Source organism: Primulina huaijiensis, chromosome 1, assembly GCF_012295235.1.
Source record: "Primulina huaijiensis isolate GDHJ02 chromosome 1, ASM1229523v2, whole genome shotgun sequence".
In the NCBI taxonomy this organism is placed as follows: domain Eukaryota; kingdom Viridiplantae; phylum Streptophyta; class Magnoliopsida; order Lamiales; family Gesneriaceae; genus Primulina; species Primulina huaijiensis.
Genome location: NC_133306.1, coordinates 24,688,286 through 24,716,139, shown reverse-complemented (window position 1 = coordinate 24,716,139; position 27,854 = coordinate 24,688,286). Strand labels below are relative to the sequence as shown.

The following is a 27,854-nucleotide window of genomic DNA, read 5'->3' as shown; positions in this document are numbered from 1 at the left end:
ATTTATATATATTTTTAGCCATAAATTTTTTATTACAGTTTTTAGTCGTCTCTAATTATTTAAAATGTTAAAATATATGGAAAATTAATATAATAAAAACTCAGTAGTAATGTTTATATTTAAATTTACTAATAATATAAAAAAGTTAAAAGTCCTTGGATAGAGGATGTGTGGAGAATGGATCTCACATCATATTCGTATCCATTATAAATGTTAGGTTCAAATATCTATGTGTCGGAGAGTTATTAATCATGAAACAAAAAATAAATAAAGTATATATTTTTATTTTATTTGATGAAAGATATTTTTTTTAAGTCAAAGCGAAAGACGAAAATTTAGTTTTGTATCAGCGTAGATTTTTTGGAAGTATGTAGGTCCATCGATTCTTATATTACTAAATCAAACCTTCTCAAATTATTCTAAATTGAAAATTTAAATTAGTAGACAACATTAAATATTATTATCGGCCAATACAAATGTGATGTCTCCATTCCACGTATGTAGTTGGGAAATAAATATTTGAATTGGTTAATAATATGTAGGCAATTTGAATTAAATAATTTTAATAAAATGATAACAAATACGAAATAATTGTTATATGAACCCATCATGCAACCGTATTTGTGCGGACTTAGTTAAAGACATGACAGAGTTGTATCAAAGATGAGTCACCAATAGAAATATCCATAAATAAGTCTCATTCATGACAAGGTGAATACAATGAACACTTATTTGATTTAAAATGAAACTTCGAATTCGATATTGAATTTTAACAATCAAATCTCTCTAACTCCAATCTAATATAAAAATAACTCGTACTTCTAATTAATTCATGTTTAGAAAGGATAGCAAGCAGAAAATTAACTTTAGCTTCGCGAATTTAAAATTTGCATGTTCTAAATATCTGAAAAAGATCTCGAAATTTATCCCAAAAGTATGTACTACCTTGGACTTTTGTGAAGTAAGGCTACACAGCCACACACTCGATCGTTTCTTGATTTCCATCAACTTGGGCATTCATTAATTTAAATGTGATTTGCGGGCACACACACTCACACAGTCTCTCTCTCTCTATATATATATCCTTGGAATATTATGGAACAATATCAATAGAAAGGTACCCAACTCAGAATTACAAATAATTAACCTAAATTTTTCGCTGAATCAATGGATGCATGCCAAGATGTCGCATTTACCAGCATTTGCACCTGCACCTTTTTTATTCCTCGTCTTTTCCTTAATCCTTACTCATGACTTCGATCCTGCATATAAATGTATGTATCTATAATCTATGTGTATATATATACTCACAAGTTTCTGCTAATTTCATATTTGAAAGTATGTAAATGTATATATATATGTATATGTATATTTCTATATCAAGAAAAGCTTATTCCTCGTCTTTTCCTTGATCCCTACTCTCATGAGATTCTGTATATGTATGTATATATATACTCATAATTTTCTGCTAATTTCATATATATATATATATATATATATATGAAAGTATGTGTACGTATGTATCTTTATCAAGAAAGCACAACAATATATATATACAATCGCACGAACACTTAGAATTCGGCAGGAAAGGGGAATCAAAGGAGGTGCAGGAGCAGATGCAGGTAAATGCCACTCCGGATAAATATTTCATATTATCGTTGTTTGTTTTGTTATATATTAGTTAATCGGTAGATTACTTTAAGTTAATTATATATATCATATTTTTTAGACAACTTTTATTACAAAATTCGAATTTAAAATATTTATTAACATGAAATAAATATATGGTAGATACCATAACAATGAGATCGAGTTTATATAAAAAAAATATAATGATAGTATTGAGTTGAGGAATTTGGAAATATATATCTATAGATAATAAGAGATTTTCTTGATAAATTCGTGATCAATGAACTCAAGCACTACTTCTGTTGTAAAATGTGGCAGAATATATTGTACATATTTAAAAATATCAATAATTTGCTTTTTCTTTTATATATATATATATATATTCGGATATCGTTTGTGGGTTTTGGGGGGATGGAGATGGAGTAATTTTAGAATCTATCTTTATTTTATTTTATTTTTAACGTGATTCAATGAAAAATAATTGAGAAAGGCGAGGTATCTTCTGTATGTAAACTTGGAATCTTCCAGAAAATGAACTGTTCGTGGAATTTAAGGAGGCGCGATGATATTACATCCTTGTTTTTGTGTGTCCCCGTGAAGGTACAAATTTCTTCATTACCGATCGATTATATATCCCTGAAACTAATTTCTATTACGGTTTTAATCTTTAAAAAAAAAAAACCTAAGCTCATTTTGTTAATGTGTAATAAATAAGTATGTATGGAGCTTAATTAATTGCTAAACATTATTTTTATTTTCTTCTTTTAGGGTTCGACTTAGGTCAAAATCATGTATAATTAGAACGATACACCATCAAGAATTCAAATTCATAATAATAAATGGGAAAAAAAATGTACATATGTTAATTTTATGTCGCATACTTATGCACTGATAATTTAGCCATATCTCGTGTTTCTTTGGATCTTGTAATGAGGAGTATTTTTTTCGAAATAGTTAATATTAAAAGAAAAAAAGATAATGTATGTGAAATTCTTTGATTTAAATCTTAAATAATATTTTTGTGAATCAAGTGTTAGAATTTTTAGAATTTGCTAATTTCTTCGAATTGAATTGATGATCCTAGCGCCTCTATTTACAGCTAGCTCTTTCATGAATTATAAGACTGATTTACTAACATTTCACAACGTCTAGGTAAAAGAGAAGGTGCTCTCAATTAAGGAAATACTATATTTTTCTTTACCATTAACATATTTATATTATTCTTATATATTATATATTTTTAAAAAACCATAAAATAGTCGTAGAACATGTTAAGAGAATTTATCTTTAACGAATATAATTTTATATATTAATATCATATAATATCTAAATAAATTATCATTTTATGTATTTGTTTTTACTGTCACACTTTGAAAGTAAATGTCAATATTGGTAGAGCCTATTGCGAGAAAATGAGAGAAATAATGAATTTTGAGTACATGAAAAATAATTATTTGAATTAAACTATTTAAAAAAAAATTTGTGAGACAATATCTGATTTAAAAAAAATATTAATTTTTAGTTAATATATAGATCAAGTCGATTTGACTTACAGAATACCCGTTCATTTAAAATAGCCCATATAAAAATTGGTTCTACGTGAGTTGTTTCACAACATAGACTCCAACGTTATTTTCAAGAGTGATTGTCTAGAACTCAAAGTTGCTAATGTTGGAATCTTTTAAAATTTGGAAGAATGATTAATTAAGATTTTAAAATTGTCACACTTAGCGAATACTTTCCATATTCAAAAGTATGTGATTTGTTTTTAACATTAGAGACAGATGTGAAGATATACAATAATTTAATAATTACTCAAAAAATTCTATAAATACCCTAACACGGTGGTTGGACCAACTTCTCCATTTTACGATTTCTTAATTAATTAGGATATATATTTTTTTTAAAATTAGGTCTCTTCGCGAATTTTTTTAGAATCCGATACTTCGTTTTTCTTGGTATATTATTTCAACTGATTCATAAAATTCTTCGTACGCTGCAATTCTACATTCCAAGATGAGTAATCAACCCGAGTCATCTGATTCGTGAGTATTCGTTGACTCCTCGCCATCTCAGTTCCTTTACTTCGAGGAATCCAAGTTTTTTTTTTGGGTTGGAATTTTTGTGGAAATCTGAGTTTTTCTTTTGTTGATTTTGGTTTTGGCCTGTTTTTGGACAGAAAAAGTGGGAAGAAGGACTTCTCAACGGCGATTTTGGAGAGGAAAAAGGCAGTGAATCGGCTGATCGTTGACGAGGCGGTCAATGACGACAACTCAGTGGTAGCACTCCACCCCGCCACCATGGAAAAGCTCCAAATTTTTCGTGGGGATACTATCTTGATTAAGGTTCTTACTTTCTCAGGGCTTTGCTTTTCAATATCTTTTTATTGATGTTTTTTAGAGGGAGATTGGTTAGTGTTTTTATTTAAATTTAAAAAGTAATTATTCGTATATGTAACACTAATTCACACACACTATGGATTTGATGTAAGCATCGTTATTGATATTACCTTCGATTTGGATTTATGTGTTTGATTCTGAATCTTATTATTGGTGGAGAAAGAAGTTGAAGCTGGTAGTTTGGTTAATTTGTTGTTGTCTTTGATCTGCATGAAATTGATTGCTAAATGATTTTTGAGTTACTCGCGAGTTATGAATTTGGCTTTATTGGGTTAGATTCTATAGTAGCTTGAATTATTGTGATATGGTTCAAACGAGAAGTTCTATTGTTGCCTCTGAGGGTATCTGACACATGTTTCTGTGTTGATGTGATGGATATAACCAAAATTATGTGCGGGAAGCATCTATTATAGAGAAAAAAACGAAAAATATGACAGTGAATCTTATATATACATGCATTAGTTTATGGTTTATCAGTGAATGTGGTGTGTTATATTTATCATTTGGATTGATTTTGGTTATTAGAGTGCAAAATATCCGCTTACCAATTGCTTCCAGGGTAAGAAAAGGAAGGATACAATATGCATTGCCCTTACTGATGATGCATGTGAAGAGCCAAAGATAAGGATGAACAAGGTCGTACGAACAAATTTGAGGGTTCGGCTTGGAGATGTCGTGTCTGTGCACCAGTGCCCTGATGTTAAATATGGAAAGCGTATTCACGTACTACCCTTGGATGATACAGTAGAGGGTCTCACTGGAGATCTGTTTGAAACATACCTAAAACGTAATCTTATACGCGATTTACTTTTTCTATTCCCTGCATGTTTCATTTTGGTGTATGAAACAAAATTTTCGTGGCATGCATTTTCTTAGTGTTTTGTTGACTGACAGAATAATCTATGCAGCTTACTTTCTGGAAGCTTATCGCCCTTTGAGAAAAGGTGATCATTTTCTTGTGAGAGGGGGGATGAGAAGTGTGGAATTTAAAGTTATTGAGGCTGATCCAGGTGAGTATTGTGTTGTTGCCCCCGACACTGAGATCTTCTGCGAAGGAGAGCCTGTGAAACGGGAGGATGAAGATAGGCTGGATGAGGTTGGTTATGATGATGTAGGTGGTGTTAGGAAGCAGATGGGTCAGATTCGTGAATTGGTAGAGTTGCCTCTGAGGCATCCCCAGCTTTTCAAATCTATTGGTGTGAAACCACCCAAGGGAATTTTACTTTATGGACCCCCAGGTTCTGGAAAGACATTAATTGCTAGGGCTGTTGCCAATGAAACCGGCGCTTTCTTCTTTTTAATTAATGGGCCGGAAATTATGTCCAAATTGGCTGGAGAGAGTGAAAGCAATCTGAGAAAGGCATTTGAGGAGGCAGAGAAAAATGCTCCATCTATTATTTTCATTGATGAACTTGATTCAATAGCACCTAAGCGTGAGAAAACAAATGGTGAAGTTGAAAGGAGGATTGTTTCTCAGCTCTTGACTCTTATGGATGGGCTAAAATCCCGGTCCCACGTTATTGTCATGGGAGCGACTAATCGTCCAAACAGCATTGACCCAGCTCTCAGAAGATTTGGTAGGTTTGACAGGGAAATAGACATTGGTGTTCCAGATGAAGTTGGTCGACTTGAAGTTCTCAGGATTCATACCAAGAACATGAAGCTTTCTGATGATGTAAAGAGCTAGACATCTCGAAACCATATATATCTGTACTCTAAATATAGTTTATGTATTTGAAATGATGGTGTTGTGTTGTAGGTTGACCTGGAGAGAATAGCAAAAGACACTCACGGCTATGTTGGCGCTGACCTTGCAGCTCTCTGTACTGAAGCTGCACTTCAGTGCATCAGAGAGAAAATGGATGTCATTGACCTGGAGGATGATTCAATTGATGCTGAAATACTTAACTCCATGGCTGTAACAAATGAGCACTTTCATTCTGCTCTTGGAACTAGCAATCCTTCTGCTCTACGGGAAACAGTAAGTACTCTCTGGCTTTGATGTTATATTGTCGGTGCTCGTTACCATAATGAATTTTATGATGATAGTATATGTTCATTATAATTGTTTTTAATTGATGAAAGGTTGTTGAGGTGCCCAATGTGTCCTGGGAAGATATCGGTGGCCTAGAAAATGTCAAGAGGGAGCTTCAGGAGGTTATAAAAATCTAAGTCATGTTTCATGTATCATATTTAATGGTATGTTAATTGAAGTTGTTTGCTTCTAACACCTGTGTTATTTTGTAGACTGTTCAATATCCTGTTGAACATCCAGAGAAGTTTGAGAAATTTGGCATGTCACCATCTAAAGGTGTTCTTTTCTATGGCCCTCCTGGATGCGGCAAAACTCTGTTGGCGAAGGCGATTGCAAATGAATGTCAAGCCAATTTCATTAGCGTAAAAGGGCCTGAATTGCTGACCATGTGGTTTGGAGAGAGCGAAGCCAATGTTCGTGAAATATTTGACAAAGCTAGACAATCAGCTCCATGTGTCCTTTTCTTTGATGAGCTTGATTCTATCGCCACCCAGGTTATATGCCCCTTTAAGTTGTACATTTAGTTAGTAAGATAAGATTTCCCCTTTCAGCTATTTCCAACTTTTGTTGATTAATTATTTAGTTAAAGTTTGGAAGTGTTTATCTGCAATAAGCATGCTGAACCTTAATCTAGATGAACTAAGAAGAAAAAGAAACTGCTACCTTTGGTTACATGCCTTTGCATTTTATATTTTGCATAAAAAATAAAAACTTTGTCTTACTGGCACAATGCCCTGGTATTGTTGCAGCGAGGGAGTAGTGTTGGTGATGCTGGAGGTGCAGCTGATAGAGTCCTCAACCAACTTCTAACAGAGATGGATGGCATGAATGCCAAAAAAACTGTTTTTATCATTGGGGCTACTAACAGACCTGACATAATTGATCCAGCACTTTTACGTCCTGGTCGTCTTGATCAGTTAATATATATCCCTCTGCCAGACGAGGATTCACGCCATCAGATCTTCAAAGCCTGCCTCCGCAAATCACCACTTTCCAAAGATATTGATTTACGAGCTCTTTCCAAGTTTACTCAAGGATTTAGTGGTGCAGATATCACGGAAATATGTCAACGGGCATGCAAGTATGCCATAAGAGAGAACATTGAGAAAGTATGCTCCTATGCCCACCACCCTTTTGATTTATTTTTCCTTTTATATTTTCCTGATGTATAAGATGACATCGATTTCCCTAACAACTAAGTGGTAAGTAGTACTCACTGTTTGTTAATATAACTGGCCTCCTCTCCCGTGCACCTTCCAACTGGATTCAAATCCTTTCTAGAGGTTATATCGGGTGATGGTTTTATTTTCCTCTCGTGCTAATTTTGCTGAAATTGAAACACTGTGAAGTGAGGTGTCATTTGTGCTTAGTTTCTCTTCCTTAGTTTCTAGCTTCAATAGTATTGCAGTGGAATGTCAAACTATTCGCTGTTAACTGGAAAAATTAAATAAAAAAAAACATGATGAAAGCTTTGGAGTCCATAGAGGTGCGTATTTTTGTTTTGCAGAAAACTGCCTCTATTATTCAAGCTTTGTAGGAATTTACCCACAAGACACAGAAATTTCAAATATATGCACATGCTTTCTAATATTGACACTAACCACGCATCACATTTGCAAGCTGTGGTTGTGAGAGAGAACTATCCTTTTCGTTTTCTTACAAACTAGATTCATATTTAGAGGGTATCAGAAACAGCACTGAATAGGCTTTTGGGGTCTTAATTTACGCTCATATCATGTATTCAATATCGGCATTATCGATCTATGGGGGAGCTTTGCCTTCTTTGAAGAACTAACAGTCCTTTTCCCTGTTTCACCATTTCTTTGTGCTGAAATCTGAAGTGCTAAGGTTCACTTTGAAAGGAACAAGATTCGTTGGAGGCTATTAATTGCCTTTCAGATCATTTCGAAACAATATGTACTTTTCTGCTTTTACTGGATTACATCATTTATGCTAGCAGAGCTAGTTACCGGTTTGAATAGCGATCCACAATTGTTATGATATTATGGATGTAAATTCATAGACAACTTTGCCTATCTCAGGACATAGAAAGGGAGAGGAAGGCAAAAGATAATCCAGATACCATGGATGAGGATGTTCTGGATGAAGTTTCAGAAATCAAGCCTGCACATTTCGAGGAGTCCATGAAATATGCTCGTAGAAGCGTGAGTGATGCTGATATTCGTAAGTACCAAGCATTCGCGCAGACGTTGCAGCAGTCTCGAGGATTTGGAACAGAGTTCCGGTTCACTGAATCAGGAGGCGGAGCGACATCTGAATCCGACCCATTTGCAGCCTCTGCTGGTGGAGCCGAGGAAGATGACTTGTATAATTAGACTTCCTGAGGTCTGAGATTTTACCATTTAGTGACTATAAATTTGAAATTATGGTTTTTGCAGGCAAGTCATCTGAAACCGGTGCCACCAAAACTAACAGTTTCTTGAATCGTTTATCCTTGTGAACTCCACGCTTTGTCTTTGAACTATTTTTTTTTGTTACAATACCAGGGTCTTTATTTATGTCCTCCCTTTGGTGACTGCCTTCTGATTCTATATTGACGACAGTATTTTACAATGCTATTATTGTTATTACTTTTTAAAAATATTTTACACTGCTATTATTGGTATTCCAAAATGTACTCAAGAGTTGGGATAAAAAAAATTTAATCTAGAACTTAAGAGATTCTTAAAAACTTTTATTAACTTCCAAAAGATGCTCATTTTTTGCATTTTTTCCAAATGCAGAGTATACAAGTGCACGATCTATCAAATAATGTCTGGTTTTTTTTGTCTGTTTCTCATATGTGCGTGCAGATTAATGAAAACATATTTATTTACTTTTCAAATGGATGAAAATTAAATGAACTGAAAATTAAAGGGCTAGAGGGTGAGTTTACAAAATAAAATGTTTCGAGGGTGTACCGTATTCATACAGAGGCATAGCGACTACCAGCTTGCCTCAATATTAAATTAAGGTTTAATTACATGTATATCTCGTTTGTCATAATTAGGAAAACATCAAATTAATTTTGAAAACAACTTACATTTTAACACATTCTATGCGTTATTTTCTAATTTGCTTTGATCTGCTGTTCTGCTTAAGAGGCAACCTGTTTGCTGTACATTATTAATTAATTAATGCCATGATCAACTTTTTGCTATTTTTGTTTTTGTATCAATGACTTCTCATTCTCGTTACCATCGACTCAAAGAAATTGCGATCAAAAAGTGTGACTCGAAGCAGACCAGTTGGAATATCTTTAAAAAAAAACAAACATATTATGTCTTTCAATTGAGAAACTATAGCTTTCATTAATTGAAACAACAATAAAAACAACAATCCCAACTTAGCAATTCCCTGTTTTATCCATTCGATTCGTAACTCCTCCCCTTCCCTGACGACAAAATGTACAAACATCACCAAAATCTTTACCTTAACATGGTTGGCTAAGGTTTCGGAGAATCCCTACCCGCGAAACACCTGAATGACCCAAGTGTTTGATAATTCACGAACCGACTAGGCGCAGACGAACGCCTTGACCCTTTCGGCATGCAATCTTTGACTTCCCTCTGATGAAAGAATCGTTGCCCCCAGCTCGAAAACGGTGTCATAGTGATGTATTTGGTGGCAGTCGAGGGTGCGCTAGGCAATATCGATCGTCCCTTGTGCCGCCTCGGAAATAATGTCGTCACGACGTAGTATCTAGCGGTGGATGGTGCACTAGGCAGTATTGGGAAGTGCCTAGCCATTGCTACATGGATTTGTAGGAGAAAAATGAGACAAATCACTGTAATGTAAATAACATTTGTAGGCATATTTATTTTATGATATTATTTCTTATGCCTTCAAAATTTGTGAGTGTTCGTTGGTTATTTGACAACAAAAAGAGTTGAATAGGAGACTTAAATAGGCACGTGAGAGGCATCTTTGGACAGCCCACCTAATTTTGATGAATGCCAACAAATTTAGGTTATAAAATAAAGTTTCATTAGAAACTAATTAAATAATAATAATTTTTTGTTTTTTACGAGAACAATCCCTTAAGCTTCAAATACTCTGATTATCGTGCAAAATTATTTAAATTATTATTTTAGATATATATGTTATTAAGTTTTCTCGGTTATTGTCTGTTTTTATAATTAAATATATTAATAAATGTCGAATTTTTAATGTAAGACACGTATAGTTTGGCGGATAGCTATTTTATAAACAAGAAGGTTGTATGTCCTGTGCTTGATTGGATTTTTTTTTTTAACTAATTCTCTGTTTCTTTTTAAATTCATCTTATTAAAAAAATCAGTTTAGTATCTTAATTTTTTCATTATTACGGTATGACTTTCTGATTTTGCGAGATGGTTACGTGAGCATGAGTTGCTGGCAAGAGGGAGAGGATGCTCGTGAGTTTTCTGTCAACTCATTTATATATAATTTCAAATTTCAACCTTAAAATCCCATAAATACATTTACGATTACATATTCATGGAGTAGGTTTTAATGAAACATTTTCATGAATTTTATTTGTGAGTAGATGAATTCATTTTATATTTACAATAAAAAGTAATAGTTTTGACATAAAAAATGATATTTTTTATGGCTCGAATCGAATAGGAGATCTGTCTTACAGAATTGACATGAAATCGATCTAATCTGTGATCCAAGTCTGTGAACCATACAACAAATAATGCATTTTAAGGTGAAGAGTTGAAGTACAACAGTATACCAATTTGATTGGGTAATAAAATATTTGGGTTAGCGAACGTTAATTGATATTTTATTAAAATTTTGTATTATTTACCCAAAGATCAGTTAATTGAGTTGTTTGCCGTTGCTTTACTTTCAACTCTAATGGAACTGAGGTTGCAGACTCTTCCTCTACCCGTCGCCTCTTTCCATTACAGTAAGTTTGAGAATCACAAATTTTCTTTAAATTCATTAATTAATTCTCAAGGGGCCCTTTGGCTTCTGACATCTGCGAAGCGTACTGTTATCCATAAAGCGGGTGAATGATGGAGGTGGGTTTAGTGGTTGCAAAATTACTCAAAGATTAAATCTTTTTACACCTGTGTTTAATGATAAGAGGAACCCTTTGTTTGTTCAGTAAAAATTTTGACCGGATTGCAGTTAATGAGAGGAAAGGTAATATTGCAACTATTGTGCATCATTTATGGGTATTGAAGTGTACATGGCTATGGTTTCTTGATGGGTATTTCGTTTTTTTTAGGTTGAATCATAAGTGTGCGCTGGATTTTGTTTTATTGTTTGTTTCAAACGAGTTAATTTACCCAGCACAAATATTTGTAATCGTTTAGTTAGCTCAAACATCTCATTTTGTTTATTGTGGGACAGTGTCTTAAATTGGAGGTTAATGGTGAATTAAGGGAGCACCGAATTGGTTGTGAAGAACAATTTATGGGGTTGGTATTATGCTTTAAGTTCTTGATTTGATACATATTTGCTCTTTGTATCATTCATAGATGTGTGTTGGCAAAGTGATGCAAATTTATTAGGAATGAGTTTCATCTACTTTTATACGTTTACTGGTGTGAAGTTGAGGCATGGATTTATGATTGTTAAATAAGTGCATTAAGCAAGAGATCCAGACATGGGGGATGAAGTTTTAATGTGAATTGGAGGATGGAAACTTTGGGTATTCGGTGGCTATGACATCAATAAGGAGGATATTGTAAGGAGAAATATGGATGGTCACGCATTCAAAGATATTTAATTATTAGAATTTTGTTACAAGGACTCAGCTCTATGCTCTTATTATAATGGACAGAGCTAGAGGAGTAAAGACCAGTTAAAAATGAATGACAAAATTTGTTGGCTGTGTGAGAACATTATGATTTAGTTTTTGGTGTACTAATTTGATGGATTTTCATTGAAATCATTTGCAAAAGAATTAGTTACTGATTAGAAGAGGGCTTGATCCGACTATATTGTAAGCATTTAGACAAATTTGAAAATTCGCCTTCATAAACATGTGCCAGCTCTTCTATATTTCGTGAAGGGCCTTGAAAGTTATTTCACCATGAAGTAAAAGTTCTTCTATCTATTTATATTTCATTGTCATTGATAAGGCCATAAGGGAAGAGAATAGAATTGGATAAAGGACATGTATGGTTGGCATTCGAGTATAAATCAACTTCTGTGTCACGTTAATTTTTCCCATACCCATTAGATTAAATTTATATGTAGCAATTTCGGTTTGAGTAACATTTGTATCATTTGCGTAGTTGTGGCTAAAAAAAAAATGCTAATATTTTGTATCTGCTAGAACTTGAGAAATTCTCGTACAATTTTGTTTGTTACTATCTCGAAAAAAGATCTGAACCAATTGAATTGTTTATCCGTGCATGTATGTGGATGGATTTTTAAAATGGTAGATGAATATTCTTAGATCATCTCTGACCCATAACTCTATTTAAGCACAAGTTCTGCACTAAAATAGAACAGTTTTTACACCAAATACAATTTAATCTCCAATCCATCTGCTCCAAATATAATTTCATCTCCAATCCATCTACTTCAAATCTTACTCTAATAGGGGTATTCTCGCAATATTTTTTAAAAATTGTTTTTGCTTTAATTCTTAAGATTTATTTAATAATATAATTTGTTTACTCACACCCTTCATTGAAAATCCAGCTCATCTCTGTTTATCAGCAGGAAATTCTGCATTCAAAGTCCAGCTAAATGCTGGTTCTCGACATGGTAGTAATGCAAAAACACGAGGAAGAGCATCAGTAAGCACATTGCGTGCACTGCCAGAAACAGCAGTCTCTGTGACAGTTGCTGCCACAATTGTCTTTGCTGCTGCTACATTTCTCGGGCAAAAAACTAAAACTTCGGATGTAGTGGAGGTACGTGAACACAAATTCTCTTGCCCGTCGTTTCTTTTTTTGTCCCTGAAATGTTCCTTAGATGTAAAATCTTGAAACCAACAGGCTCCCACAAAAACATGCGAGGACTGTGAAGGTTCAGGAATTTGCTCAGAATGCAATGGTGAAGGGTTCATGCTTAAGAAAATGTCCGATGAGAGTGCTGAGAAAGCGAGGTTGATGGCAAAGAATATGGCAAGTAGATACACAGCAGGGTACAAGTTCTTTCGTTCACATTTCTGAGGTTTCTGTAGCAATGAGTTGCTGTTGTATGATAAAATTACAGCTGATGGTGATGGTGCAACTCAAATTTATCGAATTGCATAACAATAACTGTGCCATGTAGCTATGCAAGCACAGGTTACTCACACCCTTCATTAAGTTATCGTCAATGTTTTGGTAATATGTCCTAGTGTGTTGGCAGGCTTCCAAAAAAGTGGAGCTATTGCACGAAGTGCTCCTCACGTCGATTCTGTAGTAAGTGCGGTGGAAGTGGGAAGCTGAGCCCCTAGAAGGAGACATCCTATTATGGCTCGGATTCGCTCTGATGCTGTTGGTTCCATTTTAAATGAAGAACCATGTCCACAATTTTTAACTTAGATTTATTCCATCGTACATTTTGTTGAGGATCAGATTTGATATTTTCCTTTAAAAACTGGGAACTTTATGCAATATATACTGTGCAGTCGATAAATATCAAATTTCTGCTATTTATTCTCTCATGGATAACCTCTTTTACAAATTTTACTTGCTATTAGAAAAAGGTATTTTTGTTATCTTCACATAAGACAATGAAAATAAAAATTATTCCAAAATAATGATTTTGCGAACCTTAGGGATCAAAGTGCATTAAAAAATAAATTAGGAAACTGCTTTCTTAACGTCCTTTCCACTTTAAGCAAGGATTTACTTCGTGTAATTTACTAAAATAGAGGATATCCCATTTTATTAACTAATAAGTGATACATTCTTGTATACATTAAATTACATTTTTTTCTTTGAATAATTCAATGCTGAGAATATTTATGAACTTAACTTGCACGATGGATGCTAAAGTGTAATGAAAACGTAAACGAGGTAACATCGATGACTTGTACATCGATCTAGTCTCAAGTTTGGAATGAAATATCGCGAGCTCTGGACCGAATCGCCCAACTAAAAAAATAAATAAACATGGTAACCGTTATGTCTCAAAGCCGAAGGACTAATGTTGCTCTATTGAAATTCGATATTTAATTAACCATTTAGTAATTTCTTGACATACTGTTGAACGAAACTAATTGTTCAATAACTGCATGCATATACGCGTGCATTAGTCTCTCCACGCCAATGCCGTGTGTGATTCCTGGTACTAGAGTCGGAATAGGGACAAACATCCATAATCTGTCCAAATTGATAATTATATGATTGTCAGATCATCACGATGTTCGAAATATATATGTTTCATGATCGCCATCTTATGTGCGATCATAATCTTCATGCTTGATGTGATCTAGGGTTTTCATAAAAAAAACAGATTATAACATATTTTATATTCAAAGAATTCACGTACTCGATCGTTAGTTAAACAACGAAAATTTTGATCGAATTTGCTTCCAACGACATATAGTTGGAAACCAGTTTCCAGCAGCAGACATATTGTAATTATTCTCACAAAAATAAATCTATGGAATCAAACATAATTCCATGTGAGTAACAAATATAACTCGACAACATATATATTCCACTCACAATGCACGTAGTTAACTAATCCAGGTTTGGAAAACACATTAGACATAGTTTGGTGTTGCGTTTGGTGGTGTTGGTGCTGAGGCCACACGTCTCCCCCTTTCAGATCGACTATTTTCAGCGAATTTCAGACTATTTTGATGCATCCCTTCCTGCTTCTCCTCCTCTGTATAGTCCGCCGAATAATAGTGTTCTTCGGTGTGCTTGACGTTCTTCGAAGCTGGAAGAAACATGCTACCCCATTGTGGGAAGTGCACCAATGCGATGGGAAGAGTGCATGCAATTATCATTAACCCCATATTCCTGAGCCCTACTGATGTGTCGTGGGTTGCACTCGTAAAAAACAGCAGTTGTGTTAAGCCAGAGCCAAAGTTTCCTCCAGCTCCTGTCATGCCAGATATTATGCCTAATGATCTCCTTGAAATGAAGGGGACTATACCGAAAGTTGCTCCACAGGCGGCCTGAGCACCGACAGAGAATATGATCATATGAGTAATGGCGACAGAAAGGGAATCTGCCTCTCCTAGAAGTGCACAGAACACTCCTCCCATTGTTTGTAGGGTCCATAGGGTCCAGAGCCTGCCTCTCATCCCGAATCTTCGTGCTGCAACATCCGATGCATATCCGCCGAATGGACGAGCGACCAGGTTAGCCATGCCAAATGTGGCTGCTATGATTCCGGCAGTATGGAGCTGTAGGTCAAATCTGTCGTAGAAGTACTCTGCGATGACATTATCGGTGGACAGCTCAACTCCCATGGAGTATCCATAGAGGAGTACAAAAATCCAGGTCCTGTAATTGGTGACAGCATAGCGAAACACCTTCCAGAATTGATCTTTCGCAACTTCCCCCCTTTTCTGCAAAGTACTTAGGTTTCCATCGGGCAAATCTTGGCCCAGAGTCATCACCAAAATACCCATAATCACATGAAGCCACCCCGGAACGAAGAATGCGATCCTCCAGGCTGTAAATGGAGTGGATCCCGCCTTCTTGATTATCTCATACAGCACAGGCATCAGCAGCTGCGTCGCACCGCCTCCCATATTCCCCCATCCTGCTGCTGTCCCATTTACGAGTCCGATAATCTTGGTATTGAACATAGTACTCATCCAGTACTGGCAAGAGACGAAGGTGGCCAGGGAAAACCCGATCATGAAACGAACCGCAACATACCCACCAGCCGATGAGACGAAAGACATGCAAAATACAGTCGGGGCAGACAGCATTACCAGAAAAGCGCAGCCGTAACGTGGTCCAAGAAGATCGCAGACCGCACCCATCACAAGCCTAGAGAAAATACTTCCCGAAACCGATGCGACCCCGGCATTTCCGATGTCTCCCTTCGTCAGGTTCAGGTTGTCCCGGATGATGGGCACCAGGGGAGCAGCTGCGAATGTGGACACGAAACAGGTGAAGAAAGAAATCCAGGACAGGTGAAAAGTCCTCATGTGAGGATTGGCAAAGGAAAATAGCTTGAATTTCTTGGCCTTGTGCTCGGAGTCAACCGGCAAATCGAACTTGGCCGTTGTATCAGTGGGCACCATCGGGGACGCCACTGAAAATGCGAGCACAGGCTCCCTGCCGGTAACTCCATGCATGGAGCTTCCGGGAGACCCTTCAATATCTGCCATTTTTTTTATCAAGAAATGTTATCAAATTTGAAGTGGTTTAATTAATGACTATTGCTGGTGTAGGTTTATGAATCTATAGCTAGGATTTATATAGTGAGAGGGGTTGACATTTTTGATGAGCCAGTGGAGTATCCCAATGGTTGCACGACGTAATATCTCGATTTGTTTAATTAAGAAGAATCCATTCTCCGCATATCTGAAGTGTTAACCTTATCGTATATCCCAAAGGATCATGCACCAATTCAACGGGGCCCTGGAATCTTTAACTATATATATTTTTCCCTTAGTTTTTTTTTATTAAAGAATCAAAATAAAATATATTATTGCAACCATTTGATAATCGATCATTTACTTTGTGTTAATTCAATTTAATGCATGTACACCAAAAAACCATCAAAGTCTTATTTACCCATATATATCTCCAAAAATGGACTAGAGGATCATTTAAAACATGTCTAAATTATGTAGTTAGGATTGTTTTTGTCGATGAAAAATAACTAAAATTGAAAGATAATGACAAAAATAAAAATTTGACATCATATAAGATCAAAATCGTAAAGAGCTATATTTTTTTTAAAAAAATAAAAGAGTAGGTTTCTTGTGAGATGGTCTCACGAATCTTTATCTGTGAGACGGGTCTACCCTATCGATATTCACAATAAAAAGTAATACTCTTAGCATAAAAAATAATATTTTTTCATGGATGACCCAAATAATAGATCCGTCTCACAAAATACAACCCATGAGACCGTCTCACACAAATTTTTGCCAAATTAAAAATATTAAAATCTGCCCACCAAAAATATTATCTAATTTTATATCCGTATGATAAAGAAAATCCCGATTAATACTTGAGTGATGTAACTTGTAAGTCAATGAAGCGTAGCTATGTGAGTTGGCTTAGAGTCGGCATTTGGCCCTTCTCCTCTCCTATGGGAGCTATGATTGGAACTAATTTAACTTCAAATAATCCTCCAAATTGCAAGGTCAAATGTTAAAAGTCCGACTTTGGAGCATCATTACCGAGAATGATAATGACAAATAAACATAAATCAAATATTTAAATTAACCTTTCAAATGCTTTGAGAGATTTGTTCCCAAAATTAATGATAATTTATGCTTCGTGTTAGAATTTGATTTTATTAAAATTAGTGAATTATTGGAGTCTTTGTTTCTTGATTTTATTTCCAAGAATATTGAAAAGTCGAGGATTTTTTTTAAAATATTTATAAGAGCTCCTTGTCATGATAAGTGTTGACGATGAGATAATTAGCTGGATCAAGATAAGAGATGATTCATTCTGTTGAAGGGAATATTCAATTCATTACAATAATTAGTTAATTAATATAGACAACATATGCACTTATATGATTAACACACACAACAAAGCCCTGCCTCTATGTAGACATACATATATCTATAAATAGAGTTTTGCTGTTGCGAGTATTCACTGTGCACACCTATATAAACGTTCACCTATTGGATGTACATAACATCGTCTCGATCAGCTTGTATTTACATAGATACCCACAATGAGTTCTAATTTTTTGTCTTTGTAATTTGTATTTTTTATTTTTGCTTTTGATAACGGTGAATTTATATTTTTAGTTATATAACTGTAGATTTTTTTTGTTTTTAATACTATTACAGTGAATTTTCAGTTTTAATCATATAACAAATGTGTTGTTTTTCATTTATATATGGTCACTTAACATGTATGTTGTTTTTCATTTTTTGTCATTTAAATTGACAAACACATGGACACAGTCCAAAAAAAGACAAAAAAAAAATATAGATTATATAGCTAAAAATGAAAATTCTTTGTATCAGGAACTAAAATGAAAAATAAATACAAATTCATTGTTAACAGGACCACAAATAGAAAAATTGAAAATTACATGACCAAAATGTATTTTGCCTCCGCGATAACTATGGTTAGTAGAAAACATTTTGATCGAGAAAGATTTTTATTTACTTTTGAGTCAAATAAAATATCGAACAAAACCGAAACAATTAACTAAATAGAAAGATAACTTGATTAAAAAAATCTTTTGTACATATTGTGATGATTAATGCAATTCTGTCTGGAAATCGAATCATTCTACTCAAACTAGATCCATCAAATATGGAGATAATATGGAGATGATTTTTGTCACTTGGAATTTTCTATGTTTTTTGTTTTAGACTGTTAATATGATATAAGGGTTATATTTAATATTTTTTATGTTAAAATAGCTATAATCCTACACAAAAAATAACAGTGTTTATCAAATACTATAGTTGATGATGATCTTTAATTAATTATTTTAAATCGTAAATCTGCCTAATCACCATATTTTGACTGCTCGTGGAAATTTTTTGTTCTCCAATATCATATTTGAATCTTCATGTTTTTTAGGAAAGAAAATTTAGTATGTTTTAATCTTTTCATCTCCGCATGAAAAGATTCCTACACACTTATAAAATGACAATCATATTTATTATCAGATACTCGGAATCAGATCAAGACAAGCTTATCTAAATTAAAATTATATTGGAATATTTCAAATCATCAAATTTTTCATGAAATCGTAACCTTTTTTATAATTAATAATTATCATGGCCGTAATAGTACATTGTCTAAAATATTTAATAATTACAATTAAAGTCGACATTTTTTTCCACTCATCTCTCATGTATTTTTTAAGTCGTGAAATGAAGTCGACGAGTCCCGACTATAATTTTTAGCCCTTTATCTCGAAAATTATGTTGAAAATAATTTAAACATAATATTCTTAAATTAAATTAAGAACTTTAAGTGCCCGTGAAAAATTATGCGATTACGTATCAATATTATACTGTTATTTTTAATGAGTTGACTTTGTGATTATAAAATCATTTATATATTAAATATTAATTTTTACTTGGAGTGTACTCTTGTTGCTTACGTACAGATGGTTTGAACGAGGTACTGTTGTTTTTCTCTCAAATGGACAAAAATAATAATAAAATTTGAAGGGTGGTTGTATGACATAAAAGTGATCGTTTGTTTCAGAATTAAGTGTTGAGTACGGTGTTATAACACCTAACACAACATGAAACGGAATATATCAACACACAAAATTAACTTTTTAGTGGTTTCATGAATCAAGGTTTTGGAAATAAAAAACACGATAAAACGTCGAAGTCAAGATAATATTAAGCATTACAAGCCTAAACATAATCAATCGACACTTGAGCATAAAAAAACATATTTAATTTTTAATATAATTTTGATTATATCAAGCCAAATAACAGAGAATAATGTATAAATACAGTAAATTTAACACTAAATACATAAATTTTATATTGGAGGGGAATATATGAGCTCGAGGTTTTTTCAAGGAAATAATTTCAAATGAGTTTAGAAACAATCTAAAATTATAATATTTTATTTTATTAAAAATAATAATTTTTCTGTAATATTATTGAACTAAAAAGGTTCCTTCGTTCTTTTTTTTTTTTTTTTCCAAATCTTAACATTTTATTCATGTTTCACACTTGATCTCATTTGATCGATGATTTAAACTAAACCATCCTTTTTTTAAATGTATCAACGTTGATATGTTGATTTGTCCAATTTTTTTATATTTTGGATAATATTTTCAGTTTTTTAAAATAAATATGCTCAATAGCATTATGAAACCTTGATATATTTCATTTACACTAGGGTTGCTTTTTAGTTTAAAATAATTGAGTTGTAATGTTATCCCAAATATAATATTTGATAGTATATATTAAATTTGTGTACTTGCATTTAACACGTATATCTATCCATTTACTATATTTTGTTTAGCTATTCATGCACCGTACGTAAGTTGCACACATAAATTTGACCATTTCTGCAAAAGGTTGCTAAACACTTGGTAATTATATACATGCAACAATAATTAATTTGACCAAATTAAATAAAATAATTTCAATTATATTTTTAATTTTCACGTACGGCTAGAGACATCAGTCCAGGGACAAATTAATATAGAAGCAACTAATCAATAACTTGTTGAAAATAAGTCGATCGTCGACCAAATGATCAAAACTTGATAGTAAAAGCCACTTCATCCTCATATAGCAATAGGTACATGGTTTTATCAGATTTTAGCTTCTTGTCGTACACACACCAGTCATATTTGTTTTGGATGAATTTATGACTTGTCATGAAATCATCGAAGCGTTTGTACCATTGACTTGGTGCTTGTTTTAGGTCATAGAGTGACTTGTTCAACAACTATACCAGTGGTGTTTCATTTCTAGCCTCAAACATTTGTGGCTGCTGCAAGTATATTCTTTCCTAAAGAACTCCTTACCCAAAACATCGTGATTATGCTAAACTTATGTCAAATTTTGGGAGACCTCTTCCAACAACGCCTCAACCAAAACATAGTGTTTATGCTAAACTCATGCAAATGGCCCATCAGACTTGTTTTGTTCGCAGATGGAAGCAAAACCCATAAATATCATCAACATTTCTAATTCCAAACTGAGAATGTGCTCGATTCACCCCTCTTGCTACTAGCAAGATATATTTTAACAAACGTCCTTAATTTAAATTTTATACATTTATATTTCAGGGGTTGGTCTTTAAAATATCGAGTCTTGACCTTCAAAATTTTATAACCATATCATCTGAATTATTGCCCCCTTTTTATGCATCAAAAGAATGCGAGTTTGCTACAAAAAAAACGTTCTAAGAAAAGATCCAATGCAAAATATTGGCTTGATATACAAGCAGAAAAGATGGAGGAAATTTCCATGTTCCAAGAATTAATTTATTCGGAAAGAATAAGGTCAAGTTGCTGCTCCAGACAGGACAGACAACAGATTGTAGATTAACAGGTCGTCAATGGCTTTGGATTTGTGACCTGTTCAACGGAATAGATTAGAATGATATTATAGAAATCAAGAACTAGAGCAATATCTGAATGGAAATTAAATAAAAGGGTAATTGATGATGAAATATGTGTGTGGCTAGAAATTACCATTCGATCAATTGCTATAATCATCTAATAACTCCAAATGTTCATGTTGATCTGACTGCCATTTCTTCTTCTTTTTTGTCCGAAATATTGGGCAGTCTGGAAGAAAAAGGGTGGACCAGTGACTATGAGAGCTGTCGGACTTCCTCAAATACAAAAGATTTTCAAATAGCATGCACAAACTTTTATCTTTCAAAGTATATTAAACCATCCTCAACTAAACTTCTAGTCCCGTTTCTGAATGGGATATCTGTCTAGACATATATAGTCCATTGATAGCAGTTTTGAACTTGGTGTTGATATAAAAATGGTTGTCCAAATTGGCTTCCAGGAATTGATAGGAAGTTGGAACTTACCTCCTTCAGGATATATGGAATTGTAGTGAACCTCCGCCCAAAAACTCAAGAAGATAACTGCAGAAGAAACAGAACCCGGAAAAGAGGATTGACAAATGAAAGAAATAAACAATGGCAGGATCGATACTGCAACATAGTGAAGATGTCTACCTGGGCAAAACAATATAAACTCAATTATACATTTCACATGTAGGAACTTCATATAAGAATAATGTACCTCTTTCAGACTTTTGGATGCTAGGAAGAATCTCAATGTAGCATGTGTCCTTGAACGATGTTATCACAAATATTTTTACACCATACTGCAGCAAAACAATACAAGTGAATTACTAAATTGAGAGATGGCTTCCGCCCTTTAGCTCATGTATGATATGGCAGATCCTCAGGGCAATTTGCATTGTGTCCCCTGTTTTTGAAAAAAAGGTACTTATTCTTCAATGGTTTATGGAACTTTTTCGCATCGTTTTTAAAATACAGAGAGATTTATGCTTTTTTTTCCCTTTTTCAAATGAGGTTTTTTCTTTGATTTCTGGAAACACAGGGAGCAGTCCTCACTTAAAAGTGTGGACCTACCACAACAAAAAAGAAGCCTTTACCCGTAAGTCTCGACTATCAAACTTAAACAACCATGTTGGGAGGTATCTGCCTAAATTGTAGTTTCCATTGTCATTCATAACCCATAAACATATTGCCCAATTTAGATCACAAACGCTAGGACGTTTTAGTAAATTTGTAAAATAGGCAACAAAAGAACAGCATTTTTCAGTATTTCCTATTTTACCATTCTTTACAGTTTATATATGCTAGAATATCAAGTAAATCTCACATGTCACCATAAAACCAAACTGGGATAAATATAATCTTATTATCATCACGACTTCTTTTTTTTTTAATACTTGCGTATATGGCTAGCTTATTAGCATCCATGGCAAGGTTCTTCAAAACAGAAACATACCGATAATAGTTAGTGCAAAGAAACTTGTCATCCGTGAAGGTGATTAACAAGATAGAAAAAGGCACTATTTTCTGTGAACTTTTTTGCAGATTCAAATTTTATACTGTATCATGCTAAGAATAAAGCATCACGACAATAACGACTCAAGGAAAGAGAAACAAAAAATCTTACTGAATCCGCAGCTGCTTGTAGAGTGACGTGATCACCCCACTCTCCACTCCTAATATCCATGAGCATAATGTCAGGGGTCAGTCACATAGGAACAGAAGATAGATATCTAATATTATGTACAGAGATATACTTGGACATCTTTTTCAGATAGGGTTCATAAGCCATGGATACATATCCCTCGTATATCTCTGGGCAAGACCTTAGCTGGAAGTCCAATTGTTGCAGCAAATGAAATATCACTTCAAACAAAAGCACACTACAGTTTCAAGAAGAATGGGAAGAAAATAGTCAAAAAGCACCAACCTGATTTACAACTTGCTGTCTGACGAATTTGTGATGCTCTGGAGTACGATAAAATTGGTCTGACAGAGCTCGAAACTGGGGACAAAAGTTCATTCAGTTATTCATGTCTGGCATCTAAATGCCACTTCGTAAAAGTAGCTGAACATTGGCTAATGAAGAAACTGACCTGGCAGTTACCGTCGCCTTGAACCTTGGACTCTACCAGCTCATACACCTGTAATCTAGCGGAGATAACATTGCATCCGTCAGCATTTGCAAAAAGAACTGAATAACATTAATCTGTACCTAAAAATATCATCCCGATAAGTTATCTGAGATACTTTACTATTTTTTTCTTTGACAAGCAAATAAGAAACAAGCTATTGCAAAGACACTCTACTAGACTCGTGTTTTCAAGAATAATCTTTGTGATCTCCTACCAAAGCTAAGAGGAATGTCTCAATTATATTATCAAAATTTATAAACAGCCCATTTCTAATTTAGTCTTCACCAACCATTTCTGTCTTTGGAAAAATAGAATCGAAGAAAAGGTGTACATTTCAAAGACACTGCCTGCACAAAAGCTGTTGTTGCGAACACTTATATGCCGAGTTTGGTAGTGATGTGGTCAAATGAAAGAGAAAACTCTAGCACCATTCAAATTGAGCGCACATTCATCTAGTATTAGCCGCATTAGAGTACTTTTTTGTGCATGAGAGCCTCATGTTAAGTGATAAATCTCAATACCTGTCCAGAAGCCTTTGATGATCTAAAGTTGCTTCATCAATGGAGGGTATTTCACCATTAATTCTTGGAATATGCTGCACAGATGAGACCATGGGAACACAGAGACATATCAGTCTCCAGTTCTTTATATTTGCAATCAAGTAAGCATAGCATGAACAAGCATATCTGACTTAGAGTGGTCCATAAATGAAATCCTGGCACAAAACTAAGGAAATTAATGACTAAGATCAGATTTTCATCAATGATACCTTGATTAGAAGCAATGCATTATTAATGAACCAACACATACATCCATTCAAGTAAAGGCTTTGTTTTTTTTTTTTTAATTTAGACTTATTTTATAAATTATGCACTGCCTTTAGATGCGATGCGTAGTCCATCAGTAGAAAGTTGACATACTTCACCGACCAATAGAGAATAAATAACAAAATTGAAAAACTAAATGAAAATTTGTTGTACGTTCTAACACTTCGAAGCTGAAGAAAAGTGCACGAGAATGTGAAGAACTCAGACTGACTGATAAAGTTCCTAGGTGAGCAGTCGAGATGTAAGTAAATTGCTGCAGATGTCAAAGACTGGGGAAGCAACTAACACCAAGCTGCATCCCTAAGAAGCATTCCGCATATAAGATACTCGTTTAATTCGAGGCGTCCATATGTTATAAAATGTATCGTGACAAACAAGTTGCCAAGTCACATGATTTTCAAGGTTTATCATTAAACAAAAACGGACATTCATCAACTCAGAAGGAATATGAATTCCCACATAAATACAGAATACTTTAACAGAGCTACACTTACTGGTATAGGAACCATCTGGTTCAGTCTTTTTCCCACTTCACCATCCAAAGAGTACCCATCCATTAGTTCTAATGAGTATAACCACTCCTCCCCGCAATATGTTTCTTCTCCCGGGCTAGAACATGAAGCCGAAACCCCCAAATCAGTTTCTACTTCACGGCGATTGTCATTTCCTAGTAGTCGTAAAAGAAATTAGTGCAACTAAATAGGGTGACACGAAATCTTTTCTACAAGTCATCGGGTAATTAGGGCAACTATATTAACAAAGAAAGTAGACAGTTTGAATATCTCTTGTACCTTCAATTTCGAAGTTGTAGCTACCCAACGATTGAGGAAACCACTCCTGAGAGCAGTACGAAGTTTGTGCCAGTTGTACTCCTTCTTGGAAAGGCTTGATTGGTTCAGTTACTGAAAGTTGAGATAATTCTTCATGAAGACAGTTCACAGTAAGCTCCCGATTTCCTGCATTACTGCAGTCAGCATTGTCGTGATATCCTTTTGAGTAATACCCTGGATAATAGTCCGCGTCATGTTGCATGAGGGAACCACAATATCCACAATTAGAATATGGATCACCATCGAACAGCTGAAGACCCCAACGGACAACATCAGGATCTTGTTCATAGGTAATCATTTTGAATAATAAAATATTTGTAATGAGAATGAGCCTGCATCCAGCAACCTCGATTTAATCAGGAAAATACACCATATATCTCCACAAGAGTGATAAGACAACATATACCACTGTCCTTTATTGACTACCTAAGCAGATATAAAATACACGGAAAAGGTCACGTTGCAAATCAGCATGACAATGCCATAAAAATGAGCATTTACTAGATCTATTCCTCTGATACAAAAACCTCAGCCAAAAACATTAAACATGGGTATCCGTAGGCCCCAAAATTCATAAAGAAAAGAAGCACATGAGCATTTAAAGCATACTGTTAAATTGTTAAGAGTTGCAAAGCAACCCATTTATTAGCAGTATTGTACGGAAGCCCATCTAGCTAAATACTCCATTGCTCTGATTCATTCAATGATATCCAAACAGTGTGAACTTGAAATGATAGAATCATCCAATGACTTTCATTATATGTAAAATCACGTCCACCAAGAAACCGGTGAAGTACAAAAAAAGCTTAACATTTCGACCCCAACTAAATCTCAAAACTCCCCCTCCTTTGATTACATTTAATTTAATAACTTACCTGACTTGAAGCAAAATCTCAAAAGGGAAAAAGGGATCAATTTTGAAATTTCGTAGCACATTTGATCTATACTCGGATCAAACAGCAACGTACGGACGTGAAACCAACTATTTCATCCGATCACTGGTGTATACAGCATCAAATCAATCAACATAAATCAAATAAACATACAAGAACAAGATCAACATGCACTGTAGGAAAATTATATTAAAAAAAAAAACAACCTCGAGTTCTCGAAACTCTAGACCATATCTGAATTGCCGTTTTTGCTCACCACACTCGTCGTACGTAGATACACTTGTTATGTGCACGCAAATTATGCAGCTTCGGGACTCCACAGAGTGAGAAGGTGGGAATCGAAAGGGAGATGAATGGATGATAATAATTGGTATTCATTTATGGAGAAGTAATGGAAATGATTCGCCGTGAAAGTTTTCATGTGAACGTATCTATCTGTTTGGGAGTGTGATAAAGACGGAAAACTCAATAGTGCATGAAGGAATATGATTAAAAAAGAGCCAGTAACTTCTGAAACGATCACACGAATTTTTATCTGTAAAAAGAGTCGTAATTTGTGTGATGGATATATTATTTGGGTCATCCATAAAAAATATTATTTTGTATTCTAAGAGTATTATTTTTTATTGTGAATATCGATAGGATTGACCCGTCTCACATATAAAGATTCGTGAGACCGTCTCACAAGAGACCTTCTCTACTTTTAAAGTAATATTTTTTCATGGATAACTCAATAAGACTGAGATATTTTGTTATCTAATCTATCATATTTATAATACTGAGTAATATTTTTTTTTTATAAAAATTAATATTTTTTTATATATTATTTAAATAAGAGATCCGTTTCAAAAAACATTTGTGTATAAATATTGATATGAATTTATTTAATAATGATTTACATAGAGAATAAAATCCGGTTTTGGTGGCCCCTACAATTGAAATACACTTTAATTCAAGTTTTGTTCCAAAATCCAAAGCATGGACACATATGAGCATGCTACACTTAATTTTTTGAATTGAGAATCTAAAATAAATATATTAATTTAAAAACTTTCAAAACTCACAAATAATAAAATATAACCACATATTTAAAACAAAGTTGAAAAATATATTCATGTAAAAAAAAGCTTCGATAAATATTTTTATTTAATGTAAAATTTTCATTGCTCATGTAAAATGGTTAGCTAATAAAATTAGTTAAGTTTCATTTATGAATATAATTATACACAAAACTGTGTTATTTCTGATTATCGTTGTGATAAGTGAAACTAAAACATAAAATTATCTCGAAATTAAAGCTATCAGTCTATTTTTTTTTCCACATTTAAAGAGTATTTGGAATAAAAAATATATTTGGATTGAAATAGATTTAAAGTAAATTGACTTTGACTTAGAATGGGGGAGAGTATATATCGGGAGACGAGTAAGGCAAAAAAGAAAACAAAGAAAGCGGACAATGGAACGGGAATCTAAACTCTGCTCTCATTTTTCAGAAGCTGTTGTTATCAAACTGACGGCGATTCCCCTTTCTTTGTCCTTTTACCCTCACTCACTTGTCCCTTATTATTATTATTAATTAAAACAAATAAAAATTTATAATTAAAAAATAATATCATATATTTGAGATTTCATATAAAATTTTCAAATTCCTCTTAATTATTTGACCTCAAGTATAAATTTGAAAATAGAGGGTGTCGTATCTTTTTTTTTTTTTTTTGTGGTAATGTGTTTTAAACTCGTTAATTAAAAGCTATTATTGTACGGGGATCTCACTTATATCTATAATTTTGGTCAGTCCGTGAAATTGTACCGCATCTGCAAATTATTTTGATAGATTAAAATTAATTTATTTCGGTATTTTTATATGAATTAATCGTGAAAACCTCATTAAAATTATATTTTTTTGGGGAGTAAATACAACAATTGAGATTGATTTTGACGATTTGGTTTTTTTTTAAAAAAAACATTGGCAGTAGCCAGTAGATAAAGTATGGCAAAAACTTGTGTGAGACGGTCT

At 33.9% G+C, this 27,854-nt stretch overlaps 4 protein-coding genes across 10 annotated transcripts; 2 read left to right on the top strand and 2 right to left on the bottom strand.

Annotated features, from left to right (window-relative positions):
* Positions 1-3,516: 3,516 nt before the first annotated feature.
* On the top strand, positions 3,517-8,582 carry LOC140987675 (cell division cycle protein 48 homolog). Its single transcript, XM_073456296.1, has 9 exons — positions 3,517-3,674; positions 3,809-3,974; positions 4,587-4,815; positions 4,937-5,703; positions 5,788-6,009; positions 6,114-6,185; positions 6,276-6,557; positions 6,813-7,172; positions 8,106-8,582. Exons 1-9 carry the CDS (start codon positions 3,646-3,648, stop codon positions 8,397-8,399), a joined length of 2,421 nt encoding a protein of 806 aa, XP_073312397.1. The 5' UTR covers positions 3,517-3,645; the 3' UTR covers positions 8,400-8,582.
* Positions 8,583-10,797: 2,215 nt separating this feature from the next.
* LOC140987653 (uncharacterized) lies at positions 10,798-13,665 on the top strand. Of its 5 annotated transcripts, none has more exons than XM_073456252.1 (4): positions 10,798-10,960; positions 12,712-12,926; positions 13,011-13,159; positions 13,369-13,664. In XM_073456252.1, the coding sequence occupies exons 1-4, from the start codon at positions 10,909-10,911 to the stop codon at positions 13,454-13,456; spliced, it is 504 nt and encodes a 167-aa protein (XP_073312353.1). In that variant the 5' UTR covers positions 10,798-10,908; the 3' UTR covers positions 13,457-13,664. The 5 variants fall into 5 exon arrangements, with proteins under 5 accessions (XP_073312353.1, XP_073312383.1, XP_073312376.1 ...); XM_073456282.1 differs by having other exon boundaries at positions 10,799-10,960; positions 12,733-12,926; positions 13,369-13,662; XM_073456275.1 differs by having other exon boundaries at positions 10,801-10,960; positions 12,730-12,926; positions 13,369-13,659.
* An 859-nt stretch (positions 13,666-14,524) lies between these two features.
* Positions 14,525-16,348, bottom strand: LOC140966724 (high affinity nitrate transporter 2.4-like). The gene has a single exon (XM_073427010.1). The coding sequence runs from the start codon at positions 16,301-16,303 to the stop codon at positions 14,714-14,716; it is 1,590 nt and encodes a 529-aa protein (XP_073283111.1). The 5' UTR covers positions 16,304-16,348; the 3' UTR covers positions 14,525-14,713.
* A 4,562-nt stretch (positions 16,349-20,910) lies between these two features.
* Positions 20,911-26,268, bottom strand: LOC140987641 (OVARIAN TUMOR DOMAIN-containing deubiquitinating enzyme 12-like). Of its 3 annotated transcripts, XM_073456241.1 has the most exons (13): positions 26,044-26,268; positions 25,820-25,942; positions 24,906-25,276; positions 24,609-24,781; positions 23,809-23,882; positions 23,249-23,303; positions 23,083-23,157; positions 22,910-22,983; positions 22,780-22,828; positions 21,871-21,955; positions 21,654-21,710; positions 21,301-21,396; positions 20,911-21,183 (listed from the first exon to the last, which is right to left on the bottom strand). In XM_073456241.1, the coding sequence occupies exons 3-12, from the start codon at positions 25,240-25,242 to the stop codon at positions 21,308-21,310; spliced, it is 1,068 nt and encodes a 355-aa protein (XP_073312342.1). In that variant the 5' UTR covers positions 25,243-25,276; positions 25,820-25,942; positions 26,044-26,268; the 3' UTR covers positions 20,911-21,183; positions 21,301-21,307. The 3 variants fall into 3 exon arrangements, with proteins under 3 accessions (XP_073312342.1, XP_073312336.1, XP_073312344.1); XM_073456235.1 differs by lacking the exon at positions 25,820-25,942 and having other exon boundaries at positions 20,912-21,183; positions 26,044-26,267; XM_073456243.1 differs by lacking the exons at positions 20,911-21,183; positions 25,820-25,942 and having other exon boundaries at positions 21,299-21,396.
* Between the last annotated feature and the right edge of the window lie 1,586 nt (positions 26,269-27,854).